The sequence below is a fragment of the Coregonus clupeaformis genome, chromosome 8 (genome assembly GCF_020615455.1).
Source record: "Coregonus clupeaformis isolate EN_2021a chromosome 8, ASM2061545v1, whole genome shotgun sequence".
Lineage (NCBI taxonomy): Eukaryota > Metazoa > Chordata > Actinopteri > Salmoniformes > Salmonidae > Coregonus > Coregonus clupeaformis.
This window is the reverse complement of record NC_059199.1, coordinates 54,340,792-54,358,883: the sequence shown is the minus strand read 5'-3', so window position 1 is coordinate 54,358,883 and position 18,092 is coordinate 54,340,792. Positions and strand designations below refer to the sequence as shown.

At 42.7% G+C, this 18,092-nt stretch overlaps 1 protein-coding gene across 1 annotated transcript; it reads right to left on the bottom strand.

The window, feature by feature from the left end:
- Positions 1-4,248: 4,248 nt before the first annotated feature.
- Positions 4,249-8,765, bottom strand: LOC121571318 (E3 ubiquitin-protein ligase TRIM39-like). Its single transcript, XM_041882724.2, has 8 exons — positions 8,699-8,765; positions 7,512-8,159; positions 7,257-7,352; positions 6,801-7,034; positions 6,461-6,608; positions 6,339-6,365; positions 5,886-6,067; positions 4,249-5,157 (listed from the first exon to the last, which is right to left on the bottom strand). Exons 2-8 carry the CDS (start codon positions 8,085-8,087, stop codon positions 4,759-4,761), a joined length of 1,662 nt encoding a protein of 553 aa, XP_041738658.2. The 5' UTR covers positions 8,088-8,159; positions 8,699-8,765; the 3' UTR covers positions 4,249-4,758.
- Positions 8,766-18,092: the final 9,327 nt, after the last annotated feature.

The following is an 18,092-nucleotide window of genomic DNA, read 5'->3' as shown; positions in this document are numbered from 1 at the left end:
AACATTTGTAATGACCGGTCAAACACACTCCGGTAATGGCTGAAATGGGCTCAATGGCATACATTGGCTTTCCGTTGCATCTATAAGAGTGCTAACACTTCATCAAGGATTTAAAACGTCTCGACACTTACATCACAAAGAAGAGAAGAAAGATAACTTTATTTTGGTGGGTGTTACATTTTTGTGCAATTGAAAAAAGTAAGATTTAAGATTTAATACAGTTGAAATGTTTACAAATGTAAGCAACTTCCAAAAATGAACACTGATATTATAGTGATATTATGTCTGATCTCGCAAACGTATGTATAGTGTTTTGATTTTAAATCGCCTGGGTATCCTTCTCTTGGCACACTTGTTGAATTATGCAAGAAAACGTGACAACAACAGTATTAATGAAGGCTTGATTCACACAGTCTCCTCTGAACAGTTGATGTTGAGATGTCTCTGTTACTTGAACTCTGTGAAGCATTTATTTGGGCTGCAATTTCTGAGGCTGATAACTCTAATGAACTTATCCTCTGCAGCAGAGGTAACTCTGGGTCTTCCATTTCTGTGGCGGTCCTCATGAGAGCCAGTTTCATCATTGCGCTTGATGGTTGTTGCGATTGCACTTGAAAAAACATTCAAAGTTCTTGACTGACCTTCATGTCTTAAAGTAATGATGGACAGTCGTTTCTCTTTGCTTATTTGAGCTGTTCTTGCCATAATATGGACTTGGTCTTTTACCAAGTAGGGCTATCTTCTGTATATCCCCCCTACCTTGTCACAACACAACTGATTGGCTCAAACGCATTAAGAAGGAAATAAATGTTATTTATATGGGGGATACAATCTTCCCAGCTCTGCAGATTTTGCTGCGAAGAGACAGAATCATTAGATCATTTGTTTTGGTACTGTCCATTTGTAGCTTGTTTTTGGACACAGTTCCAAGAATGGCTGAAGGATTGCAATATTTACCTGGAGCTAACCCTGCAGATAGCACTACTGGGTGATCTGAAAAGTCATAGTCAATCGATCAATAATGGTATAATACTTTTAGCAAAAATGTTTATTTTCAATTTACAATCTGTAGAAACAATGAGAATAGAAGGGTTCAGAACTTTTTTGAAACATCACAGTACAGTTGAAAAATATATGGCAAATAGAAATCCAATATGGATGGTGTTAAGAGATAGATGGGAGGAGTTGAATGGAGCTGAAGGATGGGACTAATAACAACTAACAACAATTAATAACAACAAGATAATTAATGTAAAGCATACTGTGTCCATAATAAGTATATAGTCAATTTATCAATAATCAATTTACAACATTTTTGACATGCGTTTTTCTGGATTATTTTGTTGTTCTTCTGTCTCTCACTGTTCAAATAAACCTACCATTAAAATTATAGACTGATCATTACTTTGTCAGTGGGCAAACGTACAAAATCAGCAGGGGATCAAATACTTTTTTCCCTCACTGTAAAACCAAACCGGATGGACATCATGAAAATGATCAGAGAGGTTGAGGGTAGAGGAAGTTCAGGATTAAAACAAAAAAAAATTACATTTACATTTTAGTCATTTAGCAGACGCTCTTATCCAGAGCGACTTACAGTTAGTGAGTGCATACATTATTTTTTTACTTTTTCATACGTGGGAATCGAATCCACAACCCTGGCGTTGCAAACAACATGCTCTACCAACTGAGCTACATCCCTGCCGGCCATTCCCTCTCCTACCCTGGACGACGCTGGGCCAATTGTGCGCCGCCCCATGGGTCTCCCGGTCGCGGCCGGCTACGACAGAGCCTGGATACAAACAAAATATAATTATTGTAAAATTGACTGTGTCCATAAAATGTATATAGTATATATAAGCTGGAAGTAGAGGCCTTAGCATTGTTGTTCACTAGTTTACTCCAATTAGGTAAGGGGTGGTGGGGTTGGAAAGTAATAAAGGGAAATATTTTTTTTTAAAGGATGTGTATATATAGATATATATGTGTATGTATATGTATGTGTATGCTCAAAAAAATAAAGGGAACACTTAAACAACACATCCTAGATCTGAATGAATGAAATAATCTTATTAAATACTTTTTTCTTTACATAGTTGAATGTGCTGAAAACAAAATCACACAAAAATTATCAATGGAAATCAAATTGATCAACCCATGGAGGTCTGGATTTGGAGTCACCCTCAAAATTAAAGTGGAAAACCACACTACAGGCTGATCCAACTTTGATGTAATGTCCTTAAAACAAGTCAAAATGAGGCTTAGTAGTGCCTCCACGTGCCTGTATGACCTCCCTACAACGCCTGGGCATGCTCCTGATGAGGTGGCGGATGGTCTCCTGAGGGATCTCCTCCCAGACCTGGACTAAAGCATCCTGGACAGTCTGTGGTGCAACGTGGCGTTGGTGGATGGAGCGAGACATGATGTCCCAGATGTGCTCAATTGGATTCAGGTCTGGGGAACGGGCGGGCCAGTCCATAGCATCAATGCCTTCCTCTTGCAGGAACTGCTGACACACTCCAGCCACATGAGGTCTAGCATTGTCTTGCATTAGGAGGAACCCAGGGCCAACCGCACCAGCATATGGTCTCACAAGGGGTCTGAGGATCTCATCTCGGTACCTAATGGCAGTCAGGCTACCTCTGGCGAGCACATGGAGGGCTGTGCGGCCCCCCCAAAGAAATGCCACCCCACACCATGACTGACCCACCGCCAAACCGGTCATGCTGGAGGATGTTGCAGGCAGCAGAACGTTCTCCACGGCGTCTCCAGACTCTGTCACGTCTGTCACATGTGCTCAGTGTGAACCTGCTTTCATCTGTGAAGAGCACAGGGCGCCAGTGGCGAATTTGCCAATCTTGGTGTTCTCTGGCAAATGCCAAACGTCCTGCACGGTGTTGGGCTGTAAGCACAACCCCCACCTGTGGACGTCGGGCCCTCATACCACCCTCATGGAGTCTGTTTCTGACCGTTTGAGCAGACACATGCACATTTGTGGCCTGCTGGAGGTCATTTTGCAGGGCTCTGGCAGTGCTCCTCCTGCTCCTCCTTGCACAAAGGCGGAGGTAGCGGTCCTGCTGCTGGGTTGTTGCCCTCCTACGGCCTCCTCCACGTCTCCTGATGTACTGGCCTGTCTCCTGGTAGCGCCTCCATGCTCTGGACACTACGCTGACAGACACAGCAAACCTTCTTGCCACAGCTCGCATAGACTCCCGAGTGGCGCAGTGGTCTAAGGCACTGCATCGCAGTGCTAGCTGTGCCACTAGAGATCCTGGTTCGAATCAATTGGCCCAGCATCGTCCAGGGTAGGAGAGGGAATGGCCGGCAGGGATGTTGGTAGAGCATGGTGTTTGCAACGCCAGGGTTGTGGGTTCGATTCCTGCGGGGGGCCAGTATGAAAAATAAATACAAATATGTATGTACTCACTAACTGTAAGTCGCTCTGGATAAGAGCGTCTGCTAAATGACTAAAATGTAAATGTAATGTGCCATCCTGGATGAGCTGCACTACCTGAGCCACTTGTGTGGGTTGTAGACTCTGTCTCATGCTACCACTAGGGTGAAAGCACCGCCAGCATTCAAAAGTGACCAAAACATCAGCCAGGAAGCATAGGAACTGAGAAGGTGTCTGTGGTCACCACCTGCAGAACCACTTCTTTATTGGGGGTGCCTTGCTATTTGCCTATAATTTCCACCTGTTGTCTATTCCATTTGCACAACAGCATGTGACATTTATTGTCAATCAGTGTTGCTTCCTAAGTGGACAGTTTGATTTCACAGAAGTGTGATTGACTTGGAGTTACAGTACATTGTGTTGTTTAAGTGTTCCCTTTATTTTTTTGAGCAGTGTATATATATTTGCGAGATAAAAAAACATATGGGGGATTGGAAGTGATTCAGACAATTACATTGATGGAAGTTACAATTTATCTGCAATATTAAAGCTGATCTACCCCCTAAAAAAAAGAAAAAGAAAAGAAGGAAATCAATTCCACAAATTAACTTTTAAGAAGGCACTTTGAAATTGAAGGTTAATTGAAATGCATTCCAGGTGACTACCTCATGAAGCTGGTTGAGAGAATGCCAAGAGTGTGCAAAGCTGTCATCAAGGTAAAGGGTGGCTATTTGAACAATCTCAAATATAAAATATATAAATATATATTTTGATTTGTTTAACACTTTTTTGGTTACTACATGATTCCATATGTGTTATTTCAAAGTTTTGATGTCTTCACTATTATTCTACAATGTAGAAAACCCCTTGAATGAGTAGGTGTTCTAAAACTTTTGACCGGTAGTGTATATACTGTATGCAAATGAGAAATATAGATTTATTTTTCACAAAATATTTAAGAAATACCTGATTAACTAAGAACATGTATATATGAGTGCATTATATGAAACAAATGTGACATTTTACAGTACATTGAATACCTGAATTCTCACCTAAATACCCCAAATCTATTAATTATTTTTCTGTGCCAGTACAATGTTTTATTCAGTCAATATCTGATGGATTTTAAAAATTCGAAAAGTTTGGAGTATCTTCATCTATTGTACAACTGTTGCATTCATTCAAAAAAAATGTTTTAAAGTGAATCTTACTGAGAAATCATTTATATAACCCATATCAGATCAGGTATCAATGAGCATGTACAGTATACAGGCTTTGCATTTATCAATTTAAGTCACTTTTTTTCTGTTTTCCTCTTTAGGGCACTTTCAAAATTAAATGTATTGTCCATGGCAAAGTCAATTTCATATTGTGATGTCATCATCCAAACTACCGCCTCTATTGAAAACACCAACAGGACATATAATGAGTGGTGATTTGTTGTTCCCGCTGTCACTCATATCTGGGTTGAGCAAAGGTAACACCCTCTCAGTGAACTGGTAGCCCGTGAACGAATAAATATGAGACCTGTCCGTTACATTATAAAACGACACCTTCCCCTCCTCGTAATCCACAAACACCCCAACCTTCCATGGTTTCTCTCTGAGGTGGAGCAACACCGACTGTCCCGCACATGCTCTGTACTCACTTCCTCTCCTCAAACATATCGTCCAATAGCCGTCCTCAGGGCTCAGTGTGACCATGCCCTTCCTGTTGATGGACTCCTTGGCCACACCCAGGTCCCAAGCAGTCTTGTCTCCGACCTGGACCAATTGAAAAAAAGTATAACTCACACGCCTATAGTCTAGTAGTGTTACAGGAGGGGGTCGCAGTTCCGGAGCGACCCACTAGGTGTCACCCTCCTACAACCTTAGGTACCTCCTCACTCACAGTCTGGACTAATCATTATCTTATTGGTGTTACCTGTGTCTACTTGTTCACCTGTGTATTTATGCCCTCACTTCCCTGTTTTCCCTTGCTCTGTTTTCTCTGCTTGTTCTCGATGTCAAACAGTACTAATCAGTGTCTGATCGTGAGACGTATGTACAGGTACTTGAGAAGTGTTCTCCCTGTTTCATTGTTGTTTTCAGTCAGAGTTAGTATTTCGTATGTTTGCTGTCAGCCTGTTTTTGTGACAAGTCCGTTATTTTGTATCCTGGTTTTGGGACCACCAGTAAAGATCCTTGTTTCACCATCTCTGCCTACTGTTTATCCTGCACCACACCTGGGTCACACCTCACACCAACCCTTACAAGTAGCTTTACCAATACTTATAGGTAAGTTGCCTATAGGCTTACCTATACCTACAGTATTACCAGGTGCATGGAGAAAAACTGTACACAGAAATATTAAAGTATCTCCAGCACTTTGGTGTTCATGATGCTCCACAGATTTAATGTATTTTAACCAATGTTTTAGTCTGATAGACCTTCATCAGTTAAAAAGAAAGTATATAACATGTTTTTTCCTTTCAATTTCAGTACAAACCTACCTCGACCTCCCAGTAGTGCCTCCCGGTGGCAAAGCCATCCTTGGCAAGGACACAGGGCGCCGTGTCGAATCGTTGGGGACCGTCCAGGAGGCTCTGCTCCGTGTCCTCGTCCCAGACCTGCTTACCATCCTCAGACAGGACCAGCCAGGGGTTGGCAGTGCTCGGGTCCAGGGTTACGTCAACTTTGAGGAGACAGAAAATCGATAAGAAAATAAAATGTTATTGTAAAAAAAATTATTTGGTGCTCTGACTTACAGGGTCAAAAGTTAACAACAGACATAATAACATTAAACACATTGAACATTTACAGGTTCGACGTGTCAACGTTCAAATGATTCTGTTATTTGTACTGTATGGCTACTAGGGTGTCACCATCATAGAAGCAACAGCTGAACAATGAAGAGAAACAGGATTTATTGAAGTGATTCAAATCAACACCAAAGAGAACTTTACCTGCACACAGCTGTATCTTTTCATGCTCTGCAAGGTAAGGAACCACAGAAAACACAACATAAAAATGGATGTCTTACAATGGATTTTATAACTGTAATGAGAAGACAGAAGATGACAACGACCTTTAATTGACAGTTTGTTTATTGCTGTCTCCACGATCTCCTCCAGAAGAGATACAGCTCTCCTCACATTCCCCAAACACAGGTCAGAGTGAACCCTGATCTCAGACCAGTCCTTGGTGGGTGGAGGGGTGCACAGGGATGGAAAACTCTAGCACGGGAAACAGGAGAAACACTTTAGACAACATCCTATGATGTTGACAGTGAGGTGAATCCTAACTTCCACTTAAGTAGAATTTTCACTTAGTCATGCATTGATGTTAATGGAAGAGTAAGTGGAAATTCGACTTAAGTGGAGGTTAGAATTCGCCTAATGTGACCATATTGAGAGAGTGACACTGACCTTTAGGAGGTGGAGGTGGTCCTCAGTGTGTGAGAGCTGCTCCAGCTCAGTGCTTCTCCTCTGTAGCTCAGTGATTTCCTGCTCCAGCTCTTTGACGAGCCCTTCAGCTCGCCTCTCTGCTGCTGACTGCTTCTCCTCGATCAACTCGATGAGCTCAACCTGGCTTCTCTCGATGGAGCGCGCCAGAGCGGTGAAGACCTGTACTCCATCCTCTATCTCTTTCTTTGATTTTATCTGATCAAATGACATACATTTCAAAAACAGTTAGGCCGAGAGTTTAACCCTATGGTACCCCACCTAGAAAATAACATTGATGTCATGCACATTGTCCTCTTATCTCTTTCTTGGAACTTGTCTGATGACAAGTTAATACTGTAGAAAACAGGCACATTCTGTTGTGCCAATGGAACTGAACCAGCAACAGTAGATAACAAGATGCTGATCATAAGGACTCACTCTGCTAAGTTTGACTGAGTGTTTGATCTCCTCCAACTTCTTCAATCTGGCCTGGATCATCTGCTGCACCTCTGCCTCAGTCTTCTTCATCTGAGCCTATCAATCAGAATCAGAACCAGAATTGGAGCCAGAATTGGAACCAGATTCAAAATGAAAATCAGGAAAATCTCATTATACAATGTTGATGTAGGACTTTGTCTTGGCTAAAAAGATATTGGAGATTTAGTCAAAATGAAAGAAGAATCAGAGCATTACCTTCTTGGCCGTACTCTCTCTCTCTGCTGGAACGGTGTCGTGAGCCCTGTGGTCCGTCTCCGTGCAGAGCACACACACACATCTCTGGTCACTTCTACAGAACAGCTCCAGGAGTCTCTCATGCTTCTTACACATCCTGTCCTCCAGGTTCTCCAAAGGGTCCACCAGCTTGTGTGTCTTCAGAGTCACCACTCTCTGATGGGGCTCCAGGTGAGTCTCGCAGTAAGAAGTCAGGCACACCAGGCAGGACTTCAGGGCATTGAGTTTTCTCCCCATGCAGACATCACAGGGCACGCCTCCAGATGTGGCATCCGATTGCTTGATTCCGTTCCGTCTGTTCGCCCTGATCTTTTCCGAAATGTCTTTAGCGAATGAGTTCTCAAGGAGATCAGGGCGTCCTGCAAACACCCTCTTACATTTGGGACAATGGCAGACATCACTGCTATCCCAGTGTCTCTTTATACAGGCCATGCAGAAACTGTGGCCACATGGGATGGAGAATGGCTTAGTGAAGACATCCAGACAGATAGAGCACTGGAACTGCTCTTCAGATAATATATCGCTGGGAGAAGCCATGTCTTCAGATAGGATCGAACACCGTTTCAGAAAGGCAGCCCGAAATAAAGCAGTCTTTCAAATGTATTTCAGCTGTAAATGGAATCAAATACTCCCTAATTTGATCATAACAAATATCTCAAGTATTATAATCCTATATAAAACACTATGCTTCAGAGGAAGTAAATCAAACAGTTAACTCCAACTCATACTGTAGCTCACATGCATGCGGCTGCTTTTACGACAAACCATGACCTTAAAACTCAGCCCTGGGGTGTATTCTTTAGTGCACACCATACCAAAACATTTTTCTACGAAAACTAATGTTTCTTTTTGGAAAAGTTGAGGTTAGTCCCTCCCCGTTTCGACCTGTTTGATTCTTAGCGAATACAGCCCTAGTGCCTTATCAGCTGTCTGTGAAAAAAATCACAGACACCCAGTGGTCAAAGTCCAAAGATTCGATACTCAGAGCAGGAAACCAGCGTACTGTGACTGCCAACCCAGTGTTTTAGGTTAGAGTCAATAGGAAATAACTGCATTGAAAAGTTTCTCTCTCCTTAATTCTTGCCTCGGTGTGAAGTGATAACCACTTCCTTGAAACTATACTCATCCTCATAAAAGTTGTCACTTACCTTGGAAGACAAGGGTTTGACCTCAGGTGGCAGAGGAGAGTTATTTAGGTTCTGCTGTGTAGCTCAGTGGTGAAATGGAGTGGAAAGAGTTAATACATCAGGAAGTTCCCATACATACATTATCCCATTGTATAAAGGGGAGGGGCCACAAATCCTGCCAATCAATTGCTCTAGCCCCTCCCCTTTATACAATGGGATAATGTATGTATGGGAACTTCCTGATGTATTAACTCTTTCCACTCCATTTCACCACTGAGCTACATTGACACACATTATAACATTGCAACACAATATTTGAAGAAACACAAACAATAGTTAAGATTGCTTCCTGGTGCTACTCCAATGTAAAAAGTGACTGTCAAACAGGCAGGTATTGGTGTCCCCTTTCCTTTCCTTTTATTCTGAAGGACAAAAAACAGGCAGGTATTCGGAACGACAAAAAACAGGCAGGTATTCAGAAGGACAAAAAAATTAGTTTCCATGATTTCTCAATCAAATATTGATATGTCAAACCAAATATATTCCATGCATATCCATAATAAACACACAAATACTGTATATCCCATTCCTATCCATAACAAAAACACAACTAGTAAAATATCTCACTGGGCACACCATGACATTTCAACGTGGAAATCTGGGTAAGATTTTGTTGACGTTGATCAGTGAGATTTCAACCTTTATTCACACATTGAATTCCCATGTATTGTCACCTGTGCTTTCAACCATCTAAAAGCGCAACCAAATTACATGGAAAAACACATATCTGATTTTTGGTTTAGTTGTCATCTAAATGTGTTATCATTGCACCTTCAACCATTTAAAAGATCAAATAGGATTACAATGATAGATATTTTGTATTTATACAATAACTTAATGTGTTATCACTGTGCTTCATCTAATAGACCCCTTGACTTTTTCCACATGTTGTTACGTTACAGCCTTATTCTAAAAATCCTCATCAATCTACACACAATACCCCATAATGACAAAGTGAAAACAGGCTTTTAGAAATACGTTATTTACATAAGTATTCAGACCCTTTGCTATGAGACTCGAAATTGAGCTCAGTTGCATCCTGTTACCATTGATCATCCTTGAGACGTTTTTACATCTTGATTGGATTCCACCTGTGGTAAATTCAATTGATTGGACATGATTTGGAAAGGCACACACCTGTCTGTATAAGGTCCCACCGTTGACAGTGCATGTCAGAGAAAAAACCAAGCCATGAGTTTGAAGGAATTATCCGTAGAGCTCCGAGACAGGCACAGATCTGGGGAAGGGTATCAAAATAATTCTGCAGCATTGAAGGTCCCCAAGAACACAGTGGCCTCCATCATTCTTAAACGGAAGAAGTTTGGAACCACCAAGATTCTTCCTAGAGCTGGCCGCCCGGCCAAACTGAGCAATCGGGGGAGAAGGGCCTTGGTCAGGGAGGTGACCAAGAACCTGATGGTCACTCTGACAGAGCTCCAGAGTTCCTCTGTGGAGATGGAAGAACCTTCCAGAAGGACAACCATCTCTGCAGCACTCCACCATTCAGGCCTTTATGGTAGAGTGGCCAAACGGAATCCACTCCTCAGTAAATGGCACATGACAGCCTGCTTGGAGTTTGCCAAAAGGCACCTAAAGGACTCTCAGACCATGAGAATGAAGATTCTCTGGTCTGATGAAACCAAGATTGAACTCTTTGGCCTGAATGGCAAGCATCACGTCTAGAGGAAACCTGGCACCATCCCTATGGTGAAGCATGGTGGTGGCAGCATCATGCTGTGGGGAAGTTTTTCAGCGGCAGGGACCGGGAGACTAGTCAGGATCTAGGGAAAGATGAACGGAGCAAAGTACAAAGAGATCCTTGATGAAAACCTGCTCCAAAACCTGCATTTTCCAACAGGACAACGACCCTAAGCACACAGCCAAGACAACGCAGGAGTGGCTTCGGGACAAGTCTCTGAATGTCCTTGAGTGGCCCAGCCAGAGCCCGGACTTGAACCTGATTGAACATCTCTGGAGAGACCTGAAAATAGCTGTGCAGCGACGCTCCCCATCAGCCCTGACAGAGCTTGAGAGGATCTGCAGAGAAGAATGGGAGAAACTTCCCAAATACAGGTGTGCCAAGCTTGTAGCATCATACCCAAGAAGACTCAAGGCTGTAACCGCTGCCAAAGGTGCTTCAACAAAGTACTGAGTAAAGGGTCTGAATACTTATGTAAATGTTATATTTCTGTTTTTTATTTGTAATACATTTGCAAAAATGTACAAAAACCTGTTTTTGCTTTGTCATTATGGGGTATTGTGTGTAGATTGATGTGGAGAAACAGAAAACACTGCTACTCCTACTGCTCTTTCCTCGTCTAACCATGTGTTCTCGCATACCCCGAGAGCATCTGGTCAGCGCGGCGGTGGCACAGGAATCCTCATCTCTCCCAAGTAGACAGATGGGTCAGGGGAAAAAGAGAGAATGTCCATCTCCTCATTTGAATTCCATGCTGTCACAGTCACTAGCCCATTCTAGCTTAACATCCTTGTCATTTATCGCCCTCCAGGTTCCCTTGGAGAGTTCATCAATGAGCTTGACGCCTTGATAAGTTCCTTTCATGAGGATGGCTCACCCCTCACAGTTCTGGGTGACTTAACCTCCCTACGTCTGCCTTTGACTCATTTCTCTCTGCCTCCTTCTTTCCACTCCTTTTCATCTTTTGACCTCACCCTCTCACCGTCCCCCCTACTCACAAGGCAGGCAATACGCTTGACCTCATCTTTACTAGATGCTGTTCTTCTACTAATCTCACTGCAACTCCCCTCCAAGTCTCCGACCACTACTTTGTATCCTTTTCTCTCTCGCTCTCCTCCAACACTACTCACTCTGCCCCTACTCAGATGGTAATGTGACATCACAACCTTCGCTCTCTCTCTTCCGCTACTCTCTCCTCTTCCATCCTATCATCTCTTCCCTCTGCTAAATCCTTCTCCCTCCGATCTCCTGATTCTGCCACCTCAACCCTCCTCTCCTCCCTTTCTGCATATTTTGACTCTCTATGTCCCCTATCCTCCCGGCCGGCTCGGTCCTCCCCTCTTGCTCCGTGGCTTGACGACTCATTGCGAGCTCACAGAAGAGGGCTCCGGGCAGCCGAGCGGAAATGGAGGAAAACTAGACTCCCTGCGGACCTGTCATCTTTTCACTCCCTCCTGTCTACATTCTCTTCCTCTGTTTCTGCTGCTAAAGCCACTTTCTACCACTAACTTTCTAACCCTAGGAAGCTCTTTGCCACCTTCTCCTCCCTGGTGAATCCTCCTCCTCCCCCTCCCTCCTCCCTCTCTGTGGATGACTTCGTCAACCATTTTGAAAAGAAGGTTGACGACATCCGATCCTCATTTATTAAGTCAAATGACACCGCTGGTCCTGCTCACACTGCCCTACCCTATGCTTTGACTTCTTTCCCCCCTCTCTCTCCAGATTAAATCTTGCGACTTGTGAGACCTTCTCACTTCGCTCATCAACTCATCCTTGACCACTGGCCATGTCCCTTCCGTCTTCAAGAGAGTGAGAGTTGCACCCCTCCTCAAAAAACCTACACTCGATCCCTCCGATGTCAACAACTACAGACCAGTATCCCTTCTTTCTTTTCTCTCCAAAACTCTTGAGCCAACTCTCCTGCTATCTCTCTCAGAATGACCTTCTTGATCCAAACCAGTCAGGTTTCAAGACTGGTCATTCAACTGAGACTGCTCTTCTCTGTGTCACGGAGGCTCTCCCTACTGCTAAAGCTAACTCTCTCTCCTCTGCTCTTATCCCTCTAGACCTATCCGCTGCCTTTGATACTGTGAACCATCAGATCCTCCTCTCCACCCTCTCCGAGTTGGGCATCTCCGGCGCTGCTCACTCTTGGATTGCGTCCTACCTGAGAGGTCGCTCCTACCAGGTGGCGTGACGAGAATCTGTCTCCGCACCACGTGCTCTCACCACTGGTGTCCCCCAGGGCTCAGTTCTAGGCCCTCTCCTATTCTCTCTATACACCAAGTCACTTGGCTCTGTCATATCCTCACATGGTCTCTCCTATCATTGCTACGCAGATGACACACAATTAATTTTCTCCTTTCCCCCTTCTGATAACCAGGTGGCGAATCGCATCTCTGCATGTCTGGCAGACATATCAGTGTGGATGTCGGATCACCACCTCAAGCTGAACCTCGGCAAGACGGAGCTGCTCTTCCTCCCGAGGAAGGACTGCCCACTCCATGATCTCGCCATCACGGTTGACAACTCCATTGTGTCCTCCTCCCAGAGTGCAAAGAACCTTGGCGTGACCCTGGACAACACCCTGTCGTTCTCCGCTAACATCAAAGCGGTGACCCGATCTTGCAGGTTCATGCTCTACAACATTCGTAGAGTACGACCCTACCTTACACAGAAAGCGGCACAGGTCCTAATCCAGGCACTTGTCATCGCCCGTCTGGATTACTGCAACTCGCTGTTGGCTGGGCTCCCTGCCTGTGCCATTAAACCCCTACAACTTATCCAGAACGCTGCAGCCCGTCTGGTGTTCGACCTTCCCAAGTTCTCTCATGTCACCCCGCTCCTCCGCACACTCCACTGGCTTCCAGTTGAGGCTCGCATCTACTACAAGACCATGGTGCTTGCCTACGGAGCTGTGAGGGGAACGGCACCTCCTTACCTTCAGGCTCTGATCAGACCCTACACCCAAATGAGGGCACTACGTTCATCCACCTCTGGCCTGCTAGCTCCCCTACCTCTACGGAAGCACAGTTCCCGCTCAGCCCAGTCAAAGCTATTTGCTGCTCTGGCACCCCAATGGTGGAACAAGCTCCCCCACGACGCCAGGACAGCGGAGTCACTGACCACCTTCCGGAGACACTTGAAATCCTACCTCTTTAAGGAATAAAGTAAGTAATCCTTCTACCCCCCCCATAAAAAAATGTAATAAAATAAAGTGGTTGTCCCACTGGCTATCAAAAGTTGAATGCACCAATTTTAAGTCGCTCTGGATAAGAGCGTCTGCTAAATGATGTAAATGTAAATGGGGAAAAAACTATTGAATCCATTTTAGAATAAGGCTGTAACGTAACAAAATGTGGAAAAAGTCAAGGGGTCTGAATACTTTCCGAATGCACTGTATATACTGTACGTACATAGTGGTTAATGCAGTTCGAGATTCTGCACAGATTATTAAAGCAATTGTGAAGATATCCACAGACCTGCCACCTTTGCATGCTATCTTGAACATGCACGCTTTCTATGATTACATAAGAAGACATTTGTAGTTAGAGTAACCTCAAAATGTGGCCATGGATGTGTTACTCAGTTTAAGGTTGAATAAATACTGTTACATTAGTTTGTAAAATAGCTTTAACTTTACTGTATTACCAAAGTCATACGAGTTGTGTTTGGTTGACAATGCAACCAAATATCAACATCTAATGGTGGATAGTTTCATCTGAGCCACTGGCTTAATTCTATTCTTGAACTTTTATTTTTTGTTTAGTTGGAGACGCGAATCCAGGTGGAGTGGGACAAGCTTGGCTTGGGAAAGAGGGAAGGAAGGATTTATCTATACTACAATGTAATTGTATTTATTTTTGCGACTTCCAAACCTGCTGTAAAATGAGTTAGAATTCTGGCCAGATTAGGAGAGGATGTCAAGTCATTATTATTACTTGTTTGTCTATATAGCTAAGATCTAATGGTGGTTATTGGTGAGAGTGGCGATGGGCTCTATCTGAGGGACCGGGACGGGGTGGCTGGGAGGGCATCAGACACTTCCCTGAAGTATGTGTGGTGCCTCCACTCATCTCACTTCAGGCTTTCGGTGGAGCCACTCTCCCCAACTAGCCACTATACTTTAATTTAATTCACAAAGTATTACAAACTGACCACAGCACTTAAGTGGCATTCTTTCTCCAATGTATTTATAAGGACATATTCCACAGACTTTTGGTATATTAGGAGAGGAGTTGGAGCTTAAAAGCCCTAAAAAGGCACAGCGCCTCAAAGTACAAAGAAGTACTTTGCTTTATGTTTTTTGTGTGTTCTCTCTTAAATGTTTTCTCAGCCTACACGTTCACTATATGTAATGTATACACTAACTATGTATTCAGACTATGACTCTCCCATATCCATGGGATGTCCACTGCCCTCATATGATTCATTTAGCAGACACTCTTATCCAGAGCGACTAGGGTTAAGTGCCTTGTTCAAGAGCACATCGACAGATTTTGTACGTATCTGGCTCGTGGATTCAAACCAGCAACCTTTTGGTGACTGACCCAACGCTCTTAACCACTAGGCTACCTGCCGCCCAGGATGGCAAGAAAAAGCATAAGGTTTTTGAAAATGTAAAGAGATTGTCAGCAGATGTGGTTATCCTGCATGAGTTACATAAAAAAAAAAAAGAGAGTAAAATGGAATATTTAAAGAGGATCTGGATTGGAGAGGTCTATGCTGCCACCTACTGTAGTAAGAGCAGAGCTGTAGGTATCCTAATAAACAAGAATACACCCTTTTCCCTTATATCCCAGCACAAGGTCCAAGAAGGCCGTTTAAAATTTTGAATTGTCCCTTACATGGTGGAAAATACACATTGATTCATTGTATATCCCCCCAGGGGCAAATCGTGGGTTTTTAGATAGAATTCAAGCTATATTAGATCAAATCCAGACATGAACTATTACCATAGCAGGTAACCTAAATCACACGTTCAGCAAGTTAGACAGACACAGCAATAAAAAGAGCAAATTCAAGGAACTTCCAAAAAGGCATACAAATGTAATCTCTACAAATAGTCTACAGGACACCTGGAGATTACATTTACATTTAAGTCATTTAGCAGACGCTCTTATCCAGAGCGATTTACCACCACCACTAGGGGAGGGGGGTGTAGAAGGATTCCAGGTTACTATTACTATTCCCAACTACAAAAGACTACTCCTATTTTTCTCAATGTAAGAAAAGCTATTCAAGAATTTACCACATTTATATTTCCAAACATGCGCTCAACAATTTATATCAGATCATTCTCCTGTATCATGCTTAATTACACCAACAGAAAATAGACTTAGTGACAGAATATGGAGAAGGAACAGAGCACATCTTCAAGACCCGAAATGTATTAAATACGTAAAGGAAAAAATTAAAACCTTTACCATTACAAATGTGGACAGAGAGGACAGAGAAAAGACGAGCCCTGACATAATTTGGGATGTTTTTAAGACCTACAATAGGGAATGATAATCTCATACTCTACAAAAGTTAAATCTGAGTTAGAAATTAGAATTAAACAAAAATATAAATAAATCACTATCTTTGAAAAATCTTTACAAAGTAAAGAATACAACATTTCTGAACTTAAGCAGGAATATGATCTTTTACTTTTGAAGAGAGCCAGCAACTACAGGTTAAACTCAAATAAAATATACTATTTTATGGCAAATAAACCCGGTAAACACCTTGCAGCCCTCACAAAATGAATACACGCCAAACCAGTTAGTTTTAAGATAAGGATACAAATGCTTTAATTAGAAACAACAATGCTATTAATAGACATTTTAAAAGCTTCTATGAAAATCAATAAATAAATAAAAATGATAAAATAATGTATCTTTCGTCTCTCTCTGTGTTTTCATAATTTTCAGTGAATTCGCAAGTGGCTGAATCTCACCAGAGAAATAATCTGAGTGGGGGAAACAGTGCCTCAGTATGTGTAGCCCATGTATCTGATGCTGTCTGGACCAAAAGAGTAGAACATGTTGCCGTCGTAGCATTTGATTGATTGATGCCAGCAAGCATTTGACCTCCCTTGATAAAAAAAGTATAACATAATTTGCTAATCAGCGTTGAGCTAACCTCAACTGTGGGTTGTGCCGGTGCAGCAAAATGTCCCCCAAGGGAGGCCAGTTTGGATTTGGCTTCAGACCAATCAAATCATTTCCTTTGCAAAACATCATTTTCAGAAACACGTGTCTGTTTCTGGCCGGCTTGTGTTGATGTCCTGCAGTAGCTAGCTTGCTAAATCGGCCCTTTCCTAAGCCATGAATGGAGATGGGGATTTGGACTTGTGGTTTAGACTTAATTATCTGTACAGGCCAATGATTATGATGTCAATTCTGACATAACCATAAATGAATATGTTGTGCCACTGGCCTGAGACGATTGAAGTTCAAAGTGTAGCCTAGATGTAGCTTAGTAGGCTCACATTAACTAACGTTAGCTAGCTAGCTAACTTAGCCGTTTCATTGTTGCCCATGCAAGGAAGTCAGCCAAGCATTTTAGCTACGTAGCCTATGATAACAAAAAATATGATAACAAAAACTAAAAGTGAACTCTATGACAGAGCCATAGACCGTTTTCCCAACATGAAAGAGAGGAGGATGGCATTGGCATTCACATTCAACATTGACTGGACAAAATTGTTTCTGGAACCTTTACATTTGTTTTCAGTGTATTAAACTAAGCATATATAGCCTTGTTGATTTGATGTTTAAATGTTTAAGTTGAAATGCTGCTGGAATAGCGGAGGCAGTGCTCCTGTTGTCTTTGTGCTGACTTGCAGTAACTCCTTGGTTCTAAATCAGTAGTTGTTTAGTAAATTGTCGTAAACATTAACTTGCTCGACCATGCTGCAGGTGATATAACTGTTTGTATGCACTATTTGCTTTGTGGACTTCACCGGACAGGTGTTGGTTTCCGGTTTTGTGACGAAACAAATGTATATCTAGTTGAATTTATTCTGCCACTGTGTGACTGTTTTCTTTTTGTTGTCAGGGCCTTATTGTATATCACGGTGGCGTATGAACGAATGGGTCATAGAACAAACAACGCAATTATCACAAGATAGGTTGTAATATGGCTTTTTTACTGGCTTGGTTTGGCTTCCTCAGTGATTTTACCCACGCACCGCTACTGCTTTCAGCAGGACTATTACCTAAAACACAAGGCCAAATCTACAATGGAGTTGCTTGCCAAGAAGAAAGTGAATGTTCCTGAGTGGCCGAGTTACAGTTTTTACTTAAAGATGCACTATGCAGAAGTCTCTCCGCCATTTCCTGGTTGCTAACATTCTAATAGTTTGCCTAATTTCAGATTATGTGACAAAACAAGTAAGTATAGTGTAGAGAATCATATAAACCGCTGTGAAATATATTTTCCATAACCCTTAAAAAAATAAAAAAATCTGTTGTTTGAAGCTGGTGTACAAAACCAAAAGTAAAAGACCCAAAAACGAAACTTAAGAACGGGAAGCATAGAGATAGCGCAAATACCGCTTCGTAGACTTGCTTTCAATGAGAATGACAGATCTATAACACCCATTTCTGTGTGAATTTGGTCGGGTCGCTTAAAAAGTTACGTTGCAGCTGTAAATCTACTTGAAAATCT

Coding starts and splice junctions, on each gene's coding strand:
- LOC121571318 (XM_041882724.2), bottom strand. CDS start 8,087: ATGGCTTCTCCCAGCGATATATTATCTGAAGAGCAGTTCCAGTGCTCT. Junction 7,353..7,511: donor GAGAGAGTACGGCCAAGAAG/GTAATGCTCTGA, acceptor TCTGATTGATAG/GCTCAGATGAAGAAGACTGA. Junction 6,068..6,338: donor AAAGATACAGCTGTGTGCAG/GTAAAGTTCTCT, acceptor GTCTCCTCAAAG/TTGACGTAACCCTGGACCCG.